The following is a 24,871-nucleotide window of genomic DNA, read 5'->3' on the forward strand; positions in this document are numbered from 1 at the left end:
CACACACACACACACACACACACACACACACACACACACACACACAACAAAAAACAGAAGATTTTCCCCATATTATGTATATTTTGGATCATACCTGAATACCAGAAGTCAACTCATAGGTGGCCCAAAGACTGCACTTAGGGCTACCAGGGTCAAATGTGAGTTTTGGGTAGATTTATGTTTTGCATTTTGTTTTTTGACAGTTTTTACAAGCAAAGGGAGTGAAAATGTGTTTCTTTTTTAAGAAATGTAATATAATATCCTAATTTTAATTTAGGGCAGATTAGAAATTAATGAATGTTTGATACTTTATTAAAGCTGTCACTGCTAATTCTCTCTAAGGCCATCAGTATTCCCAAGCTTGGCATGTCACTAAAAGAGAAAAGGAGCTTTACAGGCATCCACCACAAAGCACATGCTGTTAGTAGTAGCATCAACAAAAGACAATGTTTGGAATAATACTCCCCTCTTGGCCAAAAGTACAAAGATCTATATCAACATTTCTCAACAAAGACACGAGGAACATATCCTCAGGTTTATTTTCCTTACTCCCTACTTATGGTTGGAATGCTGCCTGTCCTTAGAATCAAATATATAAAGAAACCCACCGAATAAAATAAAAAAAAGAAAGGAAAGAAAAGAAAAGCATAATGTCAACAAATAGCCCCTCTGATTAAAAAATGTGAAGTTTGTTCTGAAATGAATACACAGACCTATATGTGCAATATTACAGGTAATTACATAAATTTATTCTTCTTGAAATCTGACACTGGATAAGAACAGAACATGTGGATGTAAATTTACTATTGCTGGAATCAGAGTTGTAACCTTTAAGTAAAGAAGTTCAGCTGCCCTCCAACAAAACAGTGTTCAGTTGTGCCATGACTGTAATGTTTGCTGCCTTGAGCTATTAATCCTCTTGACCTGACTGGAATGAGATGTGTGTCTGGGCTGGACATACAAGTGTTAGTGATTTGCCGCAGAGCATTTGCTGTTTTATAACCCATGTCGTTGTATATTCTCAGTGCTAGCATGCAAATGTCCTGATGCTGTTTCGTTTAATTAATGCAAAAATTCTTAACTAAGCTCGTCAAAACTAGTGTTGTAATCTAATCACTGATAAAAGAAGGCTTTATCTGTGGCATGGCTGGTGTCTGTAGTACTGGCAAAAAAAAAGAAACATAATATGGTTTACAGTTTTTAAATTATTATTATTTTCGAGAGATTTGATTCTGTTTGATTCTATCTGCCATTTGATTCTAAAATACCTTTTAATTATTCCATTTCCATAAATGTGTTTTAGTAATAAAAGATAGTGAAAACAGAATCCGTGAGATTTAGGATGAAGACCCTAAGCTGGTCTGTCTACATTTGTATCTCTCATTAGCTTTTACACCAAGTATAATCTTATTACACAGTAAAAATTACAGTCTGAGCTGTTCATTTGTGAATTTTCTTTCCAGAGAAAAAAGTCAAGACAGAGGAATGGGATTAATTTTCACTTATCCCTCTTATCATGACAACCAACCTTGCCAACATGTTTGTCACTACTGTCATTATATGGATTTAAAATGTTTATTTATTTATTTTTTTTGCCATCACCATAGCTTCAACTTCGCACTTTGCTTCATCCCTGTCACCTCATGTTGAAACCCTAGGCTATATATAGTGCGAGAAGGCAGGAATGTCCGGCTGCCTTGTTCGGACATCAGTCTGCAGGAAAACTAAGATATACCTGAAGTATATTTCTGCATTTTTGTTTCTCATTTTTTGACTTGAATACAAGAATAAAACCAAAAACAGCAGAAAGACATTCAAATATTTAGTCATCAATTCTACTTTTTGAGGTTTGTTTCCCAGTAAATGATCTTTTATCATCTGTAATAGTCTGACTGTCAAAGTATCCTGAATATACATTCTGTTCCTCTATTCTTTTATCAGTATAGCCCCAAAATATAAGAAAAGTAACATCTTAAACTAGTTGCATGGTCTTACTAAAGGCCTTTTGCTGGTTACAGGCCAGTCCTCAGACTAGTAAAGAAAAATATTTGACACAAAGATATGATTGGATTAGACGAGCCTATGAGGATTCTGTTTCAGGTAAGTTAAATGTAACATTATGAGGTTTTCTTCTGCTTGTACGTTACACTGAGTGATGAGGCTGTGTGGACTGTTTGGCCTCAGGCCTAAAACAATAGTAATCTATTTAGCTTGAACCCAGAGCACAAACACAAAGAGGCTTATGTGACAATTTTAACATCAGCACATTCTTTACAGTCAGACAGAAACAAATACATCCTTCAACGAGTATGGATGAAATTTTGTCATCAGTGTGTGAATAGGAGGTATTAATGATGCTGCTTCTTCTGCATAATAGTGGAAATGCTCCTTTATATTTGAACCATTTTGACTTCTAAAATGCAGAATTATTTTTGAGCTTTGTGATATTTTTTATATTGTTAAAATATTTTTACAAATTTTTAAGCATTTTTAAGCTTTAAAGGCTTAAACCCATGTATTTGACCTCATTAAGTGAACTGCCAATGACTTTGGGCATTTGGGGGCACTGTTGGGCACTTACACAATTAAGGAGAATATTTTTGAGCTGATCAGAGCACTTTTCTCAATAATCTGTGATTTCTGTGAGACTCTTAATACACACTCTACCTGATCCATCAGGAATGGACCTGACGAACGTGGGCAGCATCTTCACGGTGGCAGTGGGGTTGGTGTCACGTTCAAGCCCATTCTCCATTTCCCTGCGGAACCTGTTCATGATGTCCTTAAGCGTCTCATCGGAGAACCGCATGGAGTACAGGTACTTATCGATCTGAAGAATAGGTGCACAGAGAAGTTGTTAGGGATGTTTTATGCTTGCTAAACATCTGTGAGACACTAATATTTTGCAACCTGAGCACATATCAATTAACATGAATTAAACACATGTAAACACTGCCTACTAGTATTGTCGTGGTTTAAACACAACAATGGGGGTTTCCTGGGATGGTGTTTATAATGGGTTTGTGTCATTTGAATTAGTTAACGGCATGGCAGGAGTTCTAGGACATGGGCAAAAATCAATAAACAGGGAGTACCTCTAATTGTGGCAAAGAGCCTGAAGTTGGACACTTGAATCCATGTACTAGTCAGCATAACATTTTGATACAATTAAATTATCAACAAAACATTTTTTAATAATAGCTACATTATATGGTTACATCACAGTTAACACATCTAATGAATGAAATGTTTGTTGGGAGGATTTACAGAGGACAGTTTTTGTTATTGTTATATAATCACAGTGCATGCCATGGGGCACCCCACACGCCTGAAACCTGCTCTGTGCCACAAGACAGTCCACACATCTGTTACCCATCAAGCTACTCTGTCACATTATTAATATTAGCCTCTCCAAAATGTCACCTGATTTGTAGAGTTTGTCTACAAGAGTAATGAAACATGTCTGTAACTTTTTTAAAAAATACAGTAACTTTGATGTTTGTCTATATATACTTTATAAAGTAACATACTGATTTTTTTCATGGCCAATCTTCTTAATGTTGTATGTAAATGCAGTTAATTCGTATAGTTATTCACTCTTAGTTTTCCTGACACTTATAATATGGCATCTATTATCAGTCTCTTTCTTATGTTATTCAACTGCATCTGTGTGATGCCTTCTTTTGTCATGTTTTTGTATCAAACTTTTTCAGAATTCTTACGGATTTAAATAAAATTTTGTTTGTTTGCCTGATCCTTTGATGCTTAATCAAAGAATACTAGTAAGACCAAAGGTCTACACACTAAGGCTACCCCGCTACTACAACACTTGGATAACAGATAGTAAATCTAGCTGCCACTAAATTTGACTCCTTATCTTGATATGGTTACAGTGTCGGTGTCCCCTGCAGGATGTGCATGGTTTAAGAGCTTTCATCCTTTCAAGGATTGTTTTTACCCCAGTAGTTCCAGTAACCTACTTCAGCAGTGGCACGTGTTGCTACTGCACTGTGATATCACACATGACGTCATGAGTATTTGACCCCACCCCCACTTACACTGACTGCCCTCACCCGTATCCCCTATTCCCTGGGGATATCTTACCAGTTTGTTCAGTCACGAATTCGCTGTGAACACAGAGTCCGTTTATATGGGCAGCTAGAAGCTGTAATCAGGCTCAGATTTCACTGATGGCAACGTCTATGAGCTGCTAAAAAATTGAAATGTGTTTTCACGATGGACTAAAAGAGGAATGAAATTAAGAAGGCAACAGTGCAATGGGATAGAACATCTGTGAAACAGTAAAAATGAATGACTGGGAAAAGAAAGACACTGACAGTCGGGGACAAAATCGTGGATCTTGGAGATCTTGACTTTTGCCAACAACCCCTCATAGACACCTGTCTGCTTCAGATGCCATAGCAACCAGTGCTCCGGAAAAGCTCAGTGATGGGGCTTTCACCACGATCAATGACCACAGCCCTGCTCAAGGACATCTGTGTCAAATACTGCTAACAAACTGAAAATGCACCATATCAATATTAAACACCATGCTGGCTTTCTCCTCCCGTAACTCCCAAATGGTGCATCCTCTTCTCCCAACACGATAAACCCCAAAGATTCGATCCCACCATGCAGCCACTGTTCGCCGGTGTCTGTGGGTACACGCTAGGCTGCTGTGATATAACAAAGCTCTGAAGTCTAATATAAAAGGACCACCATAACAGTTTAAAGCTGCTGTCGCTCACCTTTTTGAGTTGATCATCCTTCAACTCGGTGAAGTAGTAGGCCAGAAGCTGAGCCGCTATCATCCTGTCTGCGTGTCCTTCGGGAGCTGTCACTTACTACGAGGTGGTTTGACAGTGAAGAAGAAGGGAAAAGAAGATTGTTCAGTTTCCCCTCACGCTGATCCCGCTTTATCCTGAAGTAGAAGCAAAAGCAGGCCTTGCCTGAGCACTGTGTCAAGGCAAGGTTAAAAGGAAAAAGTCTGGTGAAACCAGTGTGCAGCAGCGGCCCTGCCTGCTAGTCTGCGACAGGCACACACACATACACACACAAACACACACACAGGCTGGGTTTGGCCGTGCCTCCTCCCTCTGAGCTGCTAGCTCCCTGTTAGCTCTGAGGAGATGTAACAGCTCGGCACAGGAATGGTGGTTCTGTTTTGCCCTGCCCCCACTGAGCACTCCCATTGGCTGAACCCAGGACATGGAAGCAAAGGAAAGAGTGGGGAGCAAATTGGAGGAGGGGGCAACAGGGGAGTGCAAATGGGAGTGGGGGCACGGGAGTTGTGAGCTGAATGAGGAAGCGGCTTACGCACGATAACCGGCCACTCTCCTCCATAGACTTCCCAGAGTTTGCACGTCTCCATGTTTCCACGGCTACAGGAGGTGGACGTGCAGAGAGGCAGGGCAGCCACATGATGATGTCACTACTGCAATACACTGAGCACCAACTGCAGCCTGAAGCACATCACATTCATGCTGCAACATCCAAGCATCTTCTCATAGCTCCACACATGCAGCAGCACCGTTGGAGAGTCAGACTTGTGACTGATGGCTTCTTATCTCTGCAGCACACACCCCACCCACTGCAACACAGAAGCTAGAGATATAGCTTTAAAGCTAAGTGTCATTCCTGACCTTGAGAGGACATTTCTTAATGGAAGGCAACCTGCACACATTATGTACCTATAAATCCACGAATCAGCGTTTTTAATTAAAAAACAACAACTAAAAACAAAAAGTAACAAAGAATATAAAAAGTCAGGACGACTCATCCAAAGACAAGAAGTAAAAACATTTGTTTGCAGGTTGCAGTCACATTAATTGATATTTTGAAAATGTGTTTTATATATTTTTTTTAATCTATTCTTACATGGGCTTAAAATGTGTCTTTAGCTATAGCCAGCACATGTTTCGAGCCCCCACCCCTCTTTGACTGCTGATGAGGCTTCAGCATTGCTATACATAGTCAGGGACAGCTCCTCTGCCCCCTGTGGCTCTATTACGTCACCACGCTCTGCGTAAAATGAACCATGTCTCCTGACTCAGTGACGCCTAAAGCTTGTGACGTCTTTATTATATCCCCCCCCCTCCCCCCCTTAACCATTGTGATTTAGGACTTCCCTCTTTGATTTTCCTCTAGTCTACACACAGTCCCCCTCCTCTTGTGTTCCATCTTTAGCAGCCTGCAACCTAAAGAATGGTTTCCCGGTGCCGCCTTTCCCCACTGTGAAACAGAAGCTCAGAAAGGAGAGAGGAAAAAGGGGGAGGGCTTAATATTCATTCACTCCCCTCTGAGGAAGACTATCCGGCCTGGTGTCATGGCTGCTTCAGGGTGACCTTTCCTGGTGACCTAAATGTTGTGCTCTTTATAATGAAGTAACGCATGCTTAAGCATGACTTCTTTTTTTTAAATTGTTTACAGTTTCTTTATGTAACCACATGTTTATTTGAATATTAAGGACTCATTTTTTCTCATTTAAGTATTTTCCTCAACACGCGACCCTTTTAATATGTTATGCTTGATATGTTTATCGGTATACTTAAACTTTGCTGTTCATCATTCATCCACGAATCCATTTTCAATCTGCTGCAGTATATATGTGCTTGTTGTTTGTAAAGGCACACAAGATTCCTGTCTGTCAGAGGAATATCCTTTGGGAAGCTTAAATGTCCTCAGTAAATCTGTTATAGAAATATATTTGACTATTCCCTGCATATCAAGGAGCAAACTGGCCAGATTGTGGTGTTACAGTGAAGGTTAGCATGTTTTTCACGTTGGCATGTTTAAAAAGAGATATAAATAGAAGAGACTTGATGTAATCCAAGGTATTTGCAATTGTCCTCTTTTTTTCTTGGTAACATGTCCTGCTTGGAACCAAGTTCGAACATCTACTGGGACCAAGACCACATATACTGAAATTTCTAGAGGTGTTTAGTTTATTATAAATTCTCATCAAATAAAATCAAAATAAATAAATAAAATCTCTGCAGCCTTCATGCATCATAAAGTCATTGAATCTATTGGCACTTATGTAGTCTAAATATTCTGCAGACATGAGGCATCTCAAATGTCTGAACTTCATGCTTGTCACATTATCATGCTCCAATAATCTCTTTTACTCCCAGTACAAACATGCTATGTAGTGGGGCCAGAGAGGGGAACGAGACTGGAATCCAACAGGAGACCTAAAGTCAAAGACAATGAAACAGATAAAGAGAATTGTTACTGCAATTGTGCAAAAGAAAACAAACACATCAGTGTGAACTCAAAAAATGTCTCTCACATTTAGTGCATATAGTCAGTGTTAGTTAGGTTTTACTTGATGATGATGATCTTTGTAGCCTTAATCTTTATTACAAAAGGTTAAACTTGAACTAAACTACACTTTGGTTGAAAGCACACTATCATTCTGCATGTAACTTTCACTAGTTCAGATGGAGATCCATCCATCTATCCATTTTCTTCTGCTTCTCCTTCCAGGTCACAGGGATAATAAGTTAGGGCATTACTTATACTAAGTCATACTGTACAGGCTGACGGTTATACTGGGCAGGAGGGTAAGTGGCCTCTGAAAATGAGTTTTGCTCTGGTGAGACATGAAGTACTTTCAATCTCATCCAGAGAGGGTAAAGAACATCCTGTGGTCTTTTCAGCTGACCTTATCACCCTCTGCAGTCTTTCTTTGTCAGCCACTGTAAAGCCGGCGGGCCACACACTATCACACACTAATGGTGCATGACAGTCCAGACTCGAGTGTAGAGCAGTAGAAGGTCACCAGCAGCTTGTCCTCCAGTTTATTCATCTTTAAAACCCTCCAAAAGTGGAGGCACTGCCGAGCCTTTTTCACCACAGATGTTGTTAACTGACCACTAAAGATCTTCAGAGATGTGTTCCTAGGAATTTAAAGGTGGCAAAAAAGAGCTGAGGAGAAGTACCTGCAAAAAGTATATAATATATAAAAATATAGTCTATATACATTACAGTATATAGTAAAGAAAACCCTGAAAACTGTAATTCCTGAACTCATCATATTTTCATCAGCTTTATCTTTAGTCTTTTGCACTTTATTCAGTTCTTAAGGCTGAAAGTTTTGGTGTGCTGCCTCAAATCACATTGTAATACTGTTTTGAAGGCTGAAAGTATGAGTGTGAAAAGATATTGTTGCAGATGGACATCAGGTGGCAGCATTGAACAGAGAGTCACACCAAACTGAGCCCATGCCTTCACCGTTGTGGATTTCTGGCTCCATCTCACTAGATCCCAGCATCCTCCTTGGTCACATCAACAAAGTAGGACAAGCATGCCCTCCTTCACTAAATCCATGAACTTCCCCTGTGCTCTATGTTCAACATCCTTTGTCCAGTAATTTTACTGTCCTTCTGCACAATTCAATTCAGTTTTATTTATACAGCGCCAAAACACAACAACAGTTGCCTCAAGGTGCTTTATATTGTAAAGGTGGACCCTACAATAATACATACAAGGAAAAACCCAACAATGACCCCCTATGAGCAAGGACTTTGGTGACAGTGGGAAGGAAAAACTGCCTTTTAACAGGAAGAAACCTCAGGCAGAACCAGGCTCAGGGAGGGGCGGGGCCATCTGCCATGACCGGTTTGGGAAAGATGTACTCTATCTAATTCTGTCCCTCCTGGTCACACCCAATGAAAATCATAGCATCTGAAAGCCAATTTAGATGTATGGATTGTTTTGTAAATTATGGATCAGTCACCTCTCTTAACATGACTGGTACTTGTTAAGAGAGGTACAGTCTAATGATTTGATCGCACTCTGTTCTGTGGAGGGTCTCAGTCATCCAGATAATGGTAGTCTTAAGAAAAAGAAAGGCAACGGGACTTGTGGAGAGACGCAGGCATAGGAGGTGGTCCTGAGAGTCACTGACCTATTATTGATCATATGAGTCATTGCATGGGCTAAAGTGTGGACATGATTATTGAGGTCTTTATTGTCACCGGGGGTTAAGGGTGAAACCTCTGTGAAACCTTTTCCCAACCCATCATGTGACCTATTGAGGTACTGGGAAGGGATCTCAAGACTACATTGTAGGCAGTTGATAGCTGGTGTTGTAAGCCATCACCTCTGTCCAAAGATGGTTGTTCACAGCGGACAGAGATGGTCTCCTTTACTTTTCTTTCAAACCATCCGTCTTCTCAGTCCAAAATGTGAACATCCTCAAAAGAGTGTCCTTTAGGAGCAGTTGTACAGCATCTGTATGAGCCGTTTTTTGTCTAAGGGTGTAGTGCGCTCAGATGTCATGCTTGGAGAAAGTTCTGAATGAGTTTCTCTGAGGAACCTTATGCAAACCTTCTCCTTTGTTGGTGTTTGACCTTTTTTCCCGTGTAACATCAAGAATGATCAATCACACAGCCTTTGTTTCGGTTTGCATGTATGAATTGATCGTAGCGTAACTGTTGTCTTTGAGTAAAGGTGGGAGATGGGTGACTTTTTTGAGTCAGTTCTTCAGGACAATTGCTAAGCTCAGTATTTCCTATATAGTCATTGTTTCTAGAAGTTACATCTTTTTTCTCTGCATTGTTCTGATTTCTTATATAGCAAACACTGCGGGTTTTAATTAAATGAGATGATGTCTGTTACAATGTCTTTTTTTTAAGAATATACTGCTATATACTGTATTGTAAAAGTGAGCAAAGATGTCAGTGAAAATATTTTAAACATAAAATCAGTAACATTTTAACAACTACAGGTCAAAGGGGAAAAATTAAGTCTGTTTTATAAGATATTTCCATGTATATTCTGTTATTTATAATAGACTTGTTTGAATAAAAATAGCTGCAGTGGCTCGTGTACAGTAAGAAGTAGAGGTATCACTGTAACCGAGGATTTGCTGTTAAAAATAGCTTGACTGTTGCCTGCAAGTGTTGAGCCAAGGAGGACAAGCTGTCTCGAGAAACCTAAAAAGGTCTCATAATGCTTTGAGTGTCAGGATCTGCCAGAAATGACTGAAAACTTCTTCCTGACTCTTGGACAGATCAATATTTTTGATGGTTAAAGGGGAGATCCTTCATACCTCATACTTTTAGAAAAAATGTTAGACTTACCGACAATAATAAGAAGAGAGGCACTCTGGTATTTCAGATTTATTTTTCTGATTTTCAAAAATGAAACTTTGTGTGGAACAATTTCTAAACTCTGTCACCATTTACTGTTTCACTGTTCCAACTCTTTCTCATCTTCAATATTCCATTAAAAAAAAAAAAAAATATATATATATATATATAAAAAACGTTTCCCATATTATAAAGAAAGGGGATAAAACTTGCCTCCAGAATAATTCATTAAACCTTGTGGTACAGGTGCACACTCTTCATCTACAAAGTGCAGAATGAGAAGGAAATTTGGGGGTAAATGCTATATATAGTTTTAAGTGCATCCATACATGGGGTGGAAGGGGAACAGCATTCCTCCAGTGAGAGGGTAATATTTTTGTTGCCATCAGCGAGTGCTTCCCAAGCGGCATCAGGCTGGTCTGCCACCTCTTTGCGCTGTTTAAATTTCTTGGGGTAAGTCTCTTTTGTTAATATTCGCTAGCTGGTGTGCTAATTTTATTTTAGAAATAACTTTTTTCAAAATGAGCTTCACATTAGGAAGAGGACTTATCTGCTGCCAATCCTGGGGCAGGTGAAATGTGTTGCATAAATAAATGACAGCAGATAATCTGTCTCCTGTGTGGGGGGAAAATGAAGCAGCAGTCTGTAATCTCCCTGAGCTGTACTTCCTTTCATACCAGGGTATTAAGAGGTTGCTGACCCTCTTTTCTTAATTTGCATCAGCCAAAAAAGGACGATATTGTGCTGAAATAATTATTTATACAGAACGGAAGCACAATTAGCCTGCAGCAGAGTGTGGATATGACAGCTGGCTTAGATCTAAGTCTTGTTCCTGTACAGTCTGATCACTCTGATTTCCTGCGCAATCGTTTTAATTAAATAGTGTGAGGACTGTGCTCTTCTGGTAATGACACTGTTTCCTTCATTTCTCCGATAATGGAATAGGCAGACTGGTGAAAGCTATTCATAGCTGAGCTGTGTGAGGCTGTTAGAGGAAGCAGTTGAAGTGCTGAGCTCGAGTAAAAAGTTGGAACTGCCATGCTGTCTCATAAATGTTTGCCTTTAAACATTGTTTAGGTCTATTAGAGATTCGGGTGTGGGTATTTTTCTCATGTGTTGTATAAATTCTACAACAGAACAGCAGAAACTGCACCTGTTAACCTTTGCACACGGTTGATTTCAGAGATGACAGCGCATCTAATACTTTAAACTTACATCACAGAATGATTGCAGTAACAGTGGTGGTAAAGTAAATACTTGTATTGACATTTCTAACATGGCTAACACATGTTTGGTCTCCCCCTCCCACTGGTACTCTTGGCCAGGACTCCTTGAAGTGTTCCAGTCATGGCTTCCAAAGTCATACCTTGGTATAAGAAGAAGCATGTGAGCCAAGTCAAAACTGATTATGCTTATCATCACACTAAACACGTTTCCAAGCAGCACACAGAAAGGTATGACAGTGACATTTACCTGCTGCTTTGAGTAGCACAGCTCTTGCTGCTTTGCGACGTAGAACAAAAAACACACACAGGGGTGTTGCTGAGGAGCAGCTGCGGTAGTGGGTGTGTCTGCTTCCTAGCTGGCAGTTTAATTGTCAATTCAAATTCAAAGTTCTGCAAATTCTGATTTTCATGAACAAATCAGTCAGTCACAGAGTGGTACATGCTAACTGACTGAATACCCAGATGTTAGTTCTGTTTATCGTTTTCCACAGGAATATATTTTCATGCCTCTTTATTATAGCTTCAGTTCGTTTCTTTGTAAAACCTCAATGTATCACCAGTGATTCTAAAGCTCTTTGTCTATGTGAGCTCCAGAATCTCTGAGAGCAGAACCCAAGTCGGTATTTCAGGAAGTGCTATTGCTTCTGTTGCTCTGCAGCTTCTGCCAACAGATCTTATAGTTCAGGCCAATGAAAGACATGTATGCATTTGTCTTTGTTGCTATAGCATGCTTTTTAAAAAGGTTTTCTGGCCCTTACAGCTGTGCTGTGCAGTATAGTCATACTTAACATGATATTATACATGCTGAAGATTGGCTTTTTCGTCACTAGTGGTGAGGTAATAAACTGAGCCCCTACGAGCCAAGTTCTGATCTCCCAGGGATCTGGTAGGAAACTGCAGCTGTCTAATGGCAGATGACTAATGTCACCACTTGAACCTGACCTACATCTGAGGCTACTAACTATACACAGTTGTGTTAGTACTGAAGAAGTTTCTCTCAAAGTGGTGGTTAGTCTTTATACACAGAATGTCAATTTTCTGGTTATTTTGTAAAAATAATTTTCTGGATAAAATCATAGTTTGTTGTGCAAATGACACTAGCCACTGTCAGATTTTTCACAATAGTGGTTGTGGTATGCATGTAGAGAATAATATCCATCAATCAATTTTCTTAACCCCAGCTAATTTTGAGAAAAAGACAAAGTACATAAACAGATTTAATCCCTCTGTGGCGTATACAATACATCAGGCAGATATGCTGGGAAATCTTGTAACCGCATGTTTGTAACTGTTAGTTATTTTTTACTGCGAGTGTTTGTGTTTTTATGTATGTATATGTTCAGAAGACAAACTCAGCTTAGCTGCTAAATTAAAACCTGAGAATTTTTTTTATGCAGAGAACTTGCTTTCTGATTTTTAATGATGTGTTTTCCTCAACAGCAAATCAAGCTCTAAATCGGTGAGCCAGGCACAGGCCCAGGCCACGGAGGCTATGGCAGAACAAGCCTATACCGTGCCGGTGTTCCGGCAGAGGTGAGTCTGCTCTGGCTCACAGCTATTTCAGTCGCAAGGTAACATGCAACTACATTTTCTACTGGCTGACCCCTGTAACCACAGCACATTTCTTTAGTATAACTTGTTAATTATTCAATGATTACCGTTTAAATTATGAAACAATTGCACAGTCTTACTGCTACAATCCTATAGACTCATAACACTGACTCCCTGCCCTCAAGGTTAGTTTTATCCTGTGTTATGCTTGATATGCTCAATGCAACGGTTTCAGGTTGTATCATACAATTATTTTAGGGTAACAGTTCAGCTTGTAGGTAAATATGTAACAAGCGTATCGCTAACAATGATGCTAAAGTCAATCTTAGTCAAAGATTATTCTGATGTATGCATTGTTAGGACTGCTGAGGAGACTGAGGAGTACCAGAGAGTAAGCAAAAATGTTGGGAAAGGACTGGCTGTTATTCAGGAGGAGCTTCATAGGATGAGGATCGCTACTAAGGCCCAAGTGGAAAGTCTTGAAATTCAGAAAGAGGTTAGTAACCATCTGCTAAACAAATCAAGGTGACACTATAGTTCCTTTGTTGGTTTGTTTTTCTGGTGTTTTATCGCATATATGTGGAACAAGTTTAAAAGTCTGTGGAAATGTTGTGTGTACGCTTTAATGTATCTGTCTCTGTTACAATCACTATTAAAATTATATCAATTTGTAATCATGAGTACAGCAAAACAGCAGATCTAGAGTCTCTAAATGTAATCTAAATCATTCACTGTAGATACTCAGCTGTACATTTCTATGAAATCTGAGCCCAATGGTCTTATTGACATTGCATCAGTGAACTGTTGGTCAAATCAGTCTCAGGAATAAACCAACTTTTTAGGAGTTTTAACAATATGATCACTAACATCTGCTGGCCTCATGTTCCTTCATTGGTTTTGTCAGGTTTCAGATTTGCTGTTAGCTAAGAATTGTTGACAAAGATAACATGTTGCACTAAAGTGCTTATGTAATCTCTGCCCTATAGAGATAATGCATAAAAATGTCATTTTCATAAATAGATTAACTTGATGCAGTTGACTCTCTCCAGGTTAAGGGGATGATGAGAAAGAGAGTGGATCTGTTGGAGGAAATCCCCAAATTGCCAGACTTCTTGGTGGCCTTACGGCCGCATACTGTGTGGGAGAAGACTCCTGTCAAGCTGTTCTGCACCGTCGAAGGAAATCCGAGGCCCATCGTCAAATGGTCAGTATACTGCCATCACACACAAGCGGGTTTTTAAATTTGACTCAAGCTTTATGGTAATACCATTATAAGCTTTTCTGATTTATTACACTATTGAAATATTTTAGGACTGTAGAATATCACTGTAGTGTGAAACTGATTCAGATTTATTGGCAGGTATAAAGATGGAGTGCCAGTAGATCCACTGAGTACCCCAGGAAAGTACAAGATTGAGAATAAATATGGAGTCCATAGTTTGATTGTTAGCAGGTATGTATTATCTACAACTCTCAGCAGTTAGACATAAATGATTTCATTAAACTGAGTTTTATAACATGGATGCTGCAGCCTTTGATTTTCTTTTTACCTGAAATGAGGTAAAAAGAAAAAAGTCATGTTGTTCAGTAAATTAGAGAAGTAAAATGTTTTAGTAAAATTAAGTTATGAATTAAAATGAAGTTATTAATTACTGATATGTGTTGGTAATGCATTAGCATCTCTGAAATATTCATACAAATTTAGTAAAGACTTCCAGTATCAGTGAGCTAACTTTTTCCAGGTGGAGGTCGATTGTCCGTTTTATATCTCAGAATCCTCCGACACTGTTTTGAGCCACAGTGTGGTAGTAACCAAGCGTGCTAGTTACTAGTTACTTTCGTCATTGTCATCTTTTTGTGCATGTGGCGGTCAGCATTAAACTGTAACAGTGAAGTGTATCATCAATAACATATAAAAATGATTTAAATAAAAAATGTAAAATTGTTAAAATGTAGTTATTCTGTAGACTATAGAATAAGACTGTAAATGTACAGTAATAAGGTAAAAGCCAATATATTGTTTCCTCAGACTAAGATGCCTAAACTAATGTTAGGGCAACAGGAAGTGATATAATACAGTCTTGAATATATTATACAGTACTGTGCAAATGTCTTCAGCCACTTTATATTCTTTATAGTTTACAGAGTCAGACTTTCTTTCTTCTCCAAGCTCTCACTCATTTTCAGTCATACGTGACTTTAAGCTCACAATTTTTTGTTTGTTTGTTGTTCTGCTTAACACTGACCTACAAATCATTCAAGCACAAAAAAGCATCACCTAACACCTAACACTATGTGTCTACACATAACAGATAAATTGCACCAACAAGATGCCCAAAGAGCTATTAACTGTTGTCATATTGCTGCATGGTTGGCAATATGTCCTTAAAAAATCTGGGAAAAGTAGACAAGTGGAGGACCAAAGAAATGGCTGACATTACAAAACATCTACAGCAGTTGAAGATTATCTGAAAGTGACGCTCAGTAAAAATCAATTAAAAATGTGACACAGGACCTGAGAGATCTGGCTCTACTATTCAACAAAGCCTCAGCCTAAATGGTCTAAGATGAATGGTGGCTGCCAAGAAGCCATTCGAAAGGAAGTGAAATAGGGAGAAAAGGCTGAGGTGGTGTACTAAACTGCACAAGAACTGGAACGAAAATCAGTATAACCTGCTCTGATTGGCCAATGAATCCGAATAGGACATTTTTGGTTCAAATGATCATCAGTGAGAGTCTATAGCTGTCTATAAAGCATGATGGAGGCTCTGTTATCATTTGAGGCTGCAGTTCAACCATTTTGCCTCGTGTGCTGTATTTCCCTGTATGTTTACATGTTTCTATAAATCTCTGCATCTGCTTCCGATTCTCCCACCAAAATATAAAGAAGTGAGGGTTGTTTAAGACTTTAATGAATTTATCAACTGAGTGAAAATTTCTAGCATTTAAGCAACAAAAAGGCTTCCAGCTCCAGCTTTCAGGATTTCTTCTGGATTGTGTATTCGTTTTTCTTCCAACAGCGCAAACTGAAATTGCTCCCTGCATGGACTATATATGTTTTGGGGGTTTTGTAAACTTTTTTTCATTTTAAATTAAAAAAATGTCCCATTAAAGGTTTAGTGTAAATATGTTTTATGAGGTTTGTTGAAAAGACAATATTTTTATATAGTCAAGCAATTTTTCTAGTTGCTGTATTATAACCAGCCTTCAAACTGAAAGGAAAGCAGCATAGAAACAAACTTGGAAAGACTGAACGTCTGTCACTCATGCTCAGCGTAGATGTTTACACTTACAGGACTTTTATTTTGTTAGCACATTATATCGATATCTTGACATTATCTGACAGTCAGCTGGAGAGTTAGAGGGGAGATTGCTAAATTGAGGGTGAGGCTGCAGCCTGCTTCTTTTCGTCATCTTCAAGACCCCTCAGCTGTTCATGTTGGAGTGCTGACCTTTGCGTCATTTGAGCCATGAATTCCTCTGACTGCGCTCCGCTTCTCTCTGTCCCTCCCTCTCTCTGAGAATTGGAATATCTCTGGACCGTCGTAGCATTGAAGGTCACTGAGAACATCATAGTTTATTTGCCAAACTTCTTCAGAATCAGTCATTTTCACATTCTTTATGCAAAAAGCACCAAGTGACAAGAAGGATGCATCTATGTCCAACACAGCTGGGAAAATGGATCTTTTAAAATAGTTCAGCTCAGGCTGAAGGTCAAATTTCTTCCTTCTATTCTAAACCTCAGACTCTTCTTGAGTCTCAACACAATTGCTTGCATTTTACCTTCTATTAACCTAAATAATACATGTTCTTCAAACCAAATGGCATCAAATCAAATATAAATGTTGATATACTGCAATCAGTGACTTCTTCCTACTCTGGCTGACCTTGTAGGTGTGTTGTGAGTGATACTGCTGAGTACAGTGCTGTGGCAACCAACCAGCATGGCACAGCTACCAGCAAAGCTAAAATTATTGTGAAGAGTAAGTCTCCTTCTTTCTTAAAGACATTGCTCACGTCCCATGTCTTTCTCTGTAAACATAAACGTCTTTTCTTCACAGGACCAGCTGGAGCTGGAGAGTCCTGCCATCTTGGTTTAGGTGAGAGCATAAAGGGAGTTAGTAAGACTGGGGAGTGTGGGGATTGAGGTGTCACGCCCAGACACAAGCTCATGGAATCATGACACTTCAAATAGCAGCAAGCAATGAGAGGCCTGATAAGAAGTGGAAACTGATAGCAAGCTGTTCCTGTCCCGTGACTCCCTCTGAAGAAAAACAAAACACAGATCTGTCTTTAGATGAGCAGCAAGCGGTCGAAACATTTATGTACATGTTGGGATTTAAATAATGAGCAGTCCAGAAAATACTAACCTCCACAAGATTTCATTTAGACTAAAAACACCAGACATCTCCTTTGTCAAAACTAATTAAGCTGGATTACCTTATTTAAGATTTATTGTATACATTGTTGAAATGAAAAAACTCATGCTGTTCACTCCTTATGGACACATTTTTTAAAAGTTCCAGAGAAATAACTGTGACTACAAATTGTTTCTACTTTCTTAATGTTACTGGATGTGCTGATTGTACTTGAAAGCTCTTAAACCAAGTCCACGTTTAAAGTGAAACACTCATCACACATCACTTTGTGGAAATCACAGCCTGTGGTTGCCAAAGCAAGGGACAGTGTCACAAAATTTCCTTAAAATCATTGACGTCTAAGATAGCAAATCTCAGACCTCATTTTGGCTCCTGGACACGTATACTGAATTTTGATGCTTTTGAATGACAAGCCCATATAGTTATATTGAAAAAATGTCAGATTTATGTTCATAAATCCATTGTGGTTCTACATTATCATTCTGATATTGCAAACATGTTCTCTCCACATATCCACAAAATACGATTATTATCTGATTGCTAATGATGTTGCAAATCTTGTCCTCCAGTGCCTCATCTGACTGAGATCCATGCCAGTAAGCTGGATGTCAGCCTGCTTGACCGGTTCCCAGTGTCTTTTGGTGTGGAGGGCAACTCCATCAGACTGGTGTGTACAATGGTGGTGGTCCCCGATCTCCCCAACATACCACCCATTGCCCAGTGGTACAGAGATGGTCAGACCTTCTTTCATTCTTTCATTATGTTTGTGTGTGGCACTGTCGGTTGACTGTGGAGTTTGGTCACTTCTCATTATGTCCTCTATCTTGTATTCTAAAAGATAAACTGCTGAAACCAAGTAAACTGGTGGAGATGTCAGTGGGTGGAGGTGCTGCCTCTCTCACGCTGCCTCACCTGGCCAAGGATGATGAGGGCCTCTACACGCTTCGGATCTTCACAAAGGACGGCACTGCTGAGCATAGCGCCTACCTGTTTGTCTCAGGTAGGACACAGTCCTAACACCACGTGATCGACTTTGAAAGAACAAATCAGAAATCGCTGTTTAGAATAAATAGAGCAATGGAAAAAATTTTAAAAAGCCATGAATGAGCAAAAGAGATAGAATAGCACAAACCTTAGAAACTTTAAACTTACCACTTATAACTTACCTTACTTAAAATACCCAACTATAATCTGGTTAATATATATGATAGTCTGATTATGTGTAGTGTAATAATAGATAAAAGAAAAAAATGAAGATAAGTTGGTTAAAAATGAAAATACGTAACACTGTTGAACCTTCCTCTGAGGTGAGAATTTCTTTGTGGAACAGGTGAATAATGCCAGGGCTCAGATATCACCACGTCTGCTCTTGACACCTCAGTCACTGTTCCTTGGTCTGCTGCTTTTGGCCAGTTTGAGCCTGTAACTTTCTTTTTATTGTATGAGGTTGTTGGTCATCTGAAGCCCACAGGTTTCCCTGCTGATGTTGTTCCACCTTGATTATTTAAAGAGGTCATTTCTACTCTTCCATCTCTCCATCTGTCCTCGATAGCAGTTTCTCATCTGGTATTTTTCCCAAACCTGTTAAGCATGCTACAGTATTTTATCAAATTTTAGGGCTATTTACAAGCTTTTCTTTTTCTCTGAAGTTCTGGAGAAAATTGCTTATAGTCAGCTAAAAAACCTTTTTAGATGAAAATAGTGACCTTGAGACTTTTCAGTCTGGTTTTAAATCTCTGCTTGGCACAGAATCTGTTTTGCCTAGGGTTGTTAATGCCATCCTCCTGGCTAAAGATTTTTAGGGGAATGCTCTGCATGGTTTAGGTCTTACCTGGCTGAGAGAACATTTTGTGTAAGTCCTCAGCTCTGGTCTCATGTGGGGTACCACAGAGATCAATACTTGGACCTCTGCTTTTATCTTCTGCCCCTTGGCTGTACTTTTAGAAGCCTCTCCGTTGCTATGCAGATGAGACGCAGGTTTATATGCCCCTAACAAAGAAAAATAACTACACTATGCAAATGGTGGTAAATGATGTGTCTTGTATCTTGAGCAAGTGAAAGCTTGGTTGGCAAAATGAAATGTTTTATTAGTTAGCAATTAAATTAAGAGTTCCTAATCTTTTCTATACTCACAGCAGTACATAGATTTAAAACAGGTGTTATTGACTCCTTATTTCCTGTTACCACACATTAGGCATAGTATGCAAATAAGCGGTGGAGCCACAATAGTTGTGTCTATCACCATTCGTCTTCCATTCTTCCTCCCCAACATACCCGTGTTTCTTTATTCCCTAGATGCTGCTCCCTCTGCACCCGGAGCCCCCGGCGCACCAATGAGCGTAAAGGCCTATGACATCAATTCGGACTATGTCCTAGTTGCCTGGAAACCCCCAAACACTGTCAACGAGGCACCCATCACTGGATACTTTGTGGATCGGTCAGTTTTAATCTTAAGAAGGCTTCCAGGTCTCTTTAAATAGACCACAGTTGGCACACTGACATGAATACAGTGGAATTATACTGCACTTAATGCCAAGGAAGTGAGTCATAGTTATTAGAGCTGCACTCCTTAGAAGATTTTCTAAATTAAATGTATCTTTTCACACCAAATGCCAGATATGATTTGCTTATTTTCATGGTTACATAAAGTGCATATAAGACTTGTGGGATTTGCAAATCTCATGAACGCGTATTTTATTAACAGTGGAACATTGAAAATGTATTTAATAACATATGTTTATATTTTAAACAGATGTTTAAAGTAGGAAAATGAACCATTTTAAGAAAAACAATATACCTTATTTTCGATTTGATGGCAGCAACACATCTTTGAAAAAAACGTTGGTGCAGAGCCATGTTTACAGCTGACTACATCCCCTCTTCTTTTAACAACCAGATGGTTACAGCGGAGGGTTGGGAGATCAGTTTTGCCCTATTTTTGCCTGCTGTATGATCTTCTATGTCATCTTTTTCATTTCATGATGCACCAAATGTTTTCAACTGGTGAAAGGTCTGGACTGCAGTTTTCTTTAAACAAAAATACTTGCAAGTGCAGCCCTTCTCACCAGTTTATTAGGATACTTTAACTTCTCAGCTTGTCAAAATTGCCTCATAACAAATATAAAATGTCATGTGAAGTACTTTCTTATAAAAAGATATTAATTTCATGATAATGGAGAGTTTATTTGCTGTAAAGGTGTGAAGCTGGCACTGACACTTGGGTGCAGTGCAACGACGCCCCAGTGAAGATCTGCAAATACCCAGTACATGGCTTAAGGGTTGGCCACTCCTACTACTTCCGGGTCAGAGCCGTGAACAGCAGTGGCATCAGCAGGCCCTCACGCAAGTCAGACAAAGTGACGGCCCTGGACGCTGCAGAGAGTGAGAGACTGCAAGGTACAGATGAAGGTAAATACAAAATACAGGACAGCAGGATGCCAGCGTTTTCTGACCGATCTGTTGTCATTTCCTGCAACAGTGATTAAAATTGAAGGAAAATACGACATAGTGATAAAGGATGATGACCTGGAAGGTATAGTGGTTACACACTCGTCTGGTTTCACAGTTTTTGTTTCCCCTATCTTTAAGCCACCACCTCACAATCTCACTAAATACTAACATCTGTCACTCAACCCCAGCAGCACCATCATGAGAACATTTTACATTTTATGGGGATGTTTGCTTAAAAAGGCATCTTCCCTGATCAAACTCTCACTGATGTTTGTTTGCTGTTCTGTTCTGTTTTCTGTTCCACTATCAGTGAATTTTCTTTCCATTTATACCTGTTTATTGGACATGATCATTATTCCAGTAACAAATGAGTGCTGCATGATTAAATTAGTCACTATTACAGGAATATGTTTTCATCTTAAGGTGTGGCGTTTGAATTCTGACCTTTACATTCGTATCTTTTTCAACGAAGGAAACATGAGAAGGAAAAACATTTTAATGCGGATCTTAGAACTAATCTGTCATTTTCTCATAAGGTTTTTTTTAAACAACACAGGGAAAACTGTTTTCCAGAGCCTTCCCAGCTTAACTTTTGTGGTGCTGTCTTTGATCTAATCGAACTTTTTCCATTCACACTTTAACTGAAACAGTTTTCTCCTTAAATTGTGTCCACTTAATATAATATACTACTTTAACAAAAACTTATAACAGATGAAAACTAATTTTAGAAACTAATAGAAAATATCAAAAATATTACATATTTGTATAATATCACAATCAAGGCTATTGTAGAAGTCCCACATTTCACTGTTAACTTTAACTTTGATACGTCCTTTTAGTTCATATTTCTATTTTTTTTAAATCTGAAATATGATATCAGGAGTTTTTATCCATGTTCTGGTTTATCTAATGGCTAACTGCTGTATATGAAACTTGTAGTTAAACAAAACTAAAATATTGTGTGTTTTGTGAGCATTGAGCCACCAAACCACATACGAGGCTGTGGCAGCTCTAGTGTAGCATTTGGATATGTAATTATTGTTGAATGCTACCAAAAATAATTATTTAATCTTTAATAAAATTCCACCAATGTTATTGTCCTGCTGATCAGCACTTTTAGAATTTAACAAGCGAGAAAAAGGCAGGACTTAGTTGTGTTTGTTTTCATCACTTATAAGTACAATTCTATGAAAATGCGTTATTGAAGTCCATATAGTGGTGAATATTTAATCTCCTCTCTGCCTTTGAAAGCAAGCTCAACAGTAACATTAGAAGCATTGTAAAAGTCACTTTAAATGGTAAATGACCTGTATTTATATAGCGCTTTACTAGTCCCTAAGGACCCCAAAGCACTTTACACATCCAGTCATCCACACACACTGGTGATTTCAAGCTACATTATAGCCACAACCACCCTGTAGCGCACTGACAGAGGCGAGGCTGCCAGACACTGGCGCCACCACCTCTGACCACCACCAGTAGGCAACGGGTGAAGTGTCTTGCCCAAGGACACAACGACCGAGACTGTCCAAGCCGGGGCTCGAACCGGCAACCTTCCGATTACAAGGCGAACTCCCAACTCTTGAGCCACAATCGCCCAGCTTTACACTACATTCAGTCATCCACCCATTCACACACACATTCACACACATGGCAAGCTACATTGTAGCCACAGATAAAAACCTGAGTACAAAAAGTGAATAATGTGGGACTTCTGCAGTGGCTGCTGTTCTGTGTACGTTATGCCTCAACACTGTTCACTCCCAATCTAGGCTACGTAACTATTCCAGGTGAACCCACAGATGTGCATGCATCCGAAATTTTCAAATCATATGTCGTGCTGAGCTGGAAGCCTCCTAGCCCCCGTGGACGAGCTCCACTGTGGTACGTCATCGAGAAGGTGTGTGCTGCTTCACTTTTGCCCATCAGTTGCTCTCAGTTTAGCCGATTTAACCTTGGTACTGTAGCTGAGGGATAAACAAGACAGTCACATTTAAATGTCCTCTCAGGTTTTACTTAAATGGCAGCACTACACACAAACGAAGCTGTATTACGTTTGGGTTGCGTGAAACTTCAATACCCCAAACTACATGTTTTTTTTCTTTTCTTTGTTTTTTTTTTATTTCACACAGAGAACTCTACACTAGCATATCTCCAGATTTCAGTTTGATACATTTTTGAACTTTTGATCTCATCTTTAGAGAAGCTTCCGTGGGTTTACACAGGGTTTTGCTACCCAGTGTAAATATGGAACAATGGATTTACTGCAACCAGTGTAGAGTCACATGACATGTTTTAATGCATATAATCGCAAGGATGTAAACATAGCTGTGAGCTTATAATATATTGCAAACAAATTCATATAGTAGCCATAGTGAATGCTTATACAAGAAGTTCAAATGTAATACAAATTTGTGTGATAGTAGCTATATATTGAGATGCTAGATTTCAAGTTGATGATAGTCTGAAATCTTGTTTATTACATATTGTATCTGATGTATTGTGCTTTTTATAGTATTTTTAATGCCACACATTAAGCAAGCCAGTCAAGTTGTAAACAGTCTTGCTAAAAATGTTGACATTTACACAATATGTTTATTATATTTCCCGAAAAAGTGAGAGAATGTTTTCATCAGGTTTAGCTTGAATAACAGTGTTAGCATTGCCCCCGGTTCAGTTACATGTCAATAGCAGAATTCACACAAAGATTGATTTTATTTTTAACCCTTTTGGCACACACAAACATACACTTTGTTATTTATGATTCTTATATCTTAAATTATTTAATTAATTTAAGTGAGATTTAACTTTGTAAAACACAGTATAAAAGCTGCTCTTTTTGTCTGTGCCACAACACATATGGCTATACCTTCTCATTTGCCCCCCTCCCTGACTTTCCCACACAGTGCTTAGCAGGCACTGGAGACTGGCAGCGGATCAACACAACAGTCAAACTGCACTCCCCTCGTTACCCAGTTTTTGATTTGCAAGACGGGCAAAAGTACCAGTTCCGAGTGTATTCGGTCAACATGTATGGCTCCAGCGAGGCCTCTGCGCCCTCTGAGCTCATCCAAAAGGTTGATGAAGATGGTAAGAGCCAGGATCAGTGCAGACTTAAAGACACATGATTATATATCCAGCAAAGCACAATGCACACAAAAACCTGTGAAGAAATGCTGAATCGTCAAATTTTGTAATTTATTAGAATTATAGATATTAAAGGTCCAGATGGGAAGGTCACTAAAACAACTTTTTTTGTGTTTGTCTACCTTAAGCAAAGTGTTTTAGTGCATACATGTAAATGTGTCCACAAAAACAAATGCATGAAAAGCCCAAATTCAGTTTACTTCAAAAGTGATTGACTGTGTTTTGCAGGTACTGAACTTCCAATTGGTATGTACAGAAAAATATCAAACACACTTTAAAAGCACTTTTTTCACACTGATGTAAGTTCACTCTTTCACTCTCTGCTCTGTGTGTGTTTGTTCTCACTATAAGTGATGAACTGGAGCACTTGGGGATGGCTTAGTAAGCTGTTATATTACAGGGTAACGAGAAGTTGATAAAGCAAAATGGGATTATTCTGGGCTCTCGTGCCTAAATTCAAATTAAATCCCAGAAACGCTCCTCTGTCACAGTGTTCTGCTTAAACATCCTGTTCTGCAAAAAGGCATGGCAAAGCCATTCCATGGGAACTGAAAAACAAGTCCTCTGTGCTGTGTTTAATCACTGTGTTTGTGCACACAATATACAGGAACACAGAACACAGCACAAATATCGAATGCATGCATGTTTTTTGAGTAGCAGTAACGTGCTGTAGCTGTAACCTGCAGACAAGTAGGTGGAAGTCAAAGCTTCAGTGAGTATTATTTAGAGCTAATTGTCATGATTTCTGTTCTGTAAGAAAGTAAATTGTTAGTAACTGATACATTAATTAGTCATTTGAATAAAATGTTCTTTAATACAGAAAAAAATATTTACAACTGGTTTGATGTCTGAGGTCATCAGTTGTGGAATCATTCTGTCCTTGTCCTTTTTTCCACTTTAACACTTTCAGCTTTGTATACTTTTGGTAATTAATTAATATTACATGTATATAGCCTGGAATCCAGAGCCCACACCACTGTGCCAGCCTCTCTCTTCACATGGCGCTGTTGCCTCCTGTGAG

At 39.0% G+C, this 24,871-nt stretch overlaps 2 protein-coding genes across 3 annotated transcripts in view; one reads left to right on the forward strand and one right to left on the reverse strand.

Moving 5' to 3' along the window:
• Nucleotides 1-5,161, reverse strand: part of LOC102206918 (hexokinase-1-like) — a 17,209-nt gene extending 12,048 nt beyond the window's left edge. The window contains exons 1-2 of one of the 2 annotated variants that reach the window (XM_013915041.1): nt 4,749-5,161; nt 2,668-2,830 (exon numbers count right to left, since the gene is read on the reverse strand). In XM_013915041.1, the coding sequence (XP_013770495.1) occupies nt 2,668-2,830; nt 4,749-4,811 (226 nt within the window). In that variant the 5' untranslated portion in view covers nt 4,812-5,161. The remainder of the gene's footprint in view (nt 1-2,667; nt 2,831-4,748) is intronic. The other variant, XM_005749601.2, reaches the window with a different exon arrangement.
• Nucleotides 5,162-10,457: 5,296 nt separating this feature from the next.
• myom2a (myomesin 2a) overlaps nt 10,458-24,871 on the forward strand; it is a 29,317-nt gene continuing 14,903 nt past the window's right edge. Inside the window, exons 1-15 of the mRNA XM_005749611.1 lie at nt 10,458-10,550; nt 11,423-11,551; nt 12,764-12,856; nt 13,235-13,370; nt 13,924-14,078; nt 14,235-14,327; nt 16,769-16,857; nt 16,936-16,974; nt 17,823-17,987; nt 18,092-18,253; nt 19,549-19,690; nt 20,450-20,649; nt 20,732-20,785; nt 22,476-22,603; nt 23,610-23,829. Coding sequence (XP_005749668.1) covers nt 11,445-11,551; nt 12,764-12,856; nt 13,235-13,370; nt 13,924-14,078; nt 14,235-14,327; nt 16,769-16,857; nt 16,936-16,974; nt 17,823-17,987; nt 18,092-18,253; nt 19,549-19,690; nt 20,450-20,649; nt 20,732-20,785; nt 22,476-22,603; nt 23,610-23,829 — 1,783 coding nt within the window. The 5' untranslated portion in view covers nt 10,458-10,550; nt 11,423-11,444. The remainder of the gene's footprint in view (nt 10,551-11,422; nt 11,552-12,763; nt 12,857-13,234; nt 13,371-13,923; nt 14,079-14,234; nt 14,328-16,768; nt 16,858-16,935; nt 16,975-17,822; nt 17,988-18,091; nt 18,254-19,548; nt 19,691-20,449; nt 20,650-20,731; nt 20,786-22,475; nt 22,604-23,609; nt 23,830-24,871) is intronic.

The sequence above is a fragment of the Pundamilia nyererei genome, unplaced genomic scaffold (assembly GCF_000239375.1).
Source record: "Pundamilia nyererei isolate P.nyererei 1_Seehausen unplaced genomic scaffold, PunNye1.0 scaffold00250, whole genome shotgun sequence".
In the NCBI taxonomy this organism is placed as follows: domain Eukaryota; kingdom Metazoa; phylum Chordata; class Actinopteri; order Cichliformes; family Cichlidae; genus Pundamilia; species Pundamilia nyererei.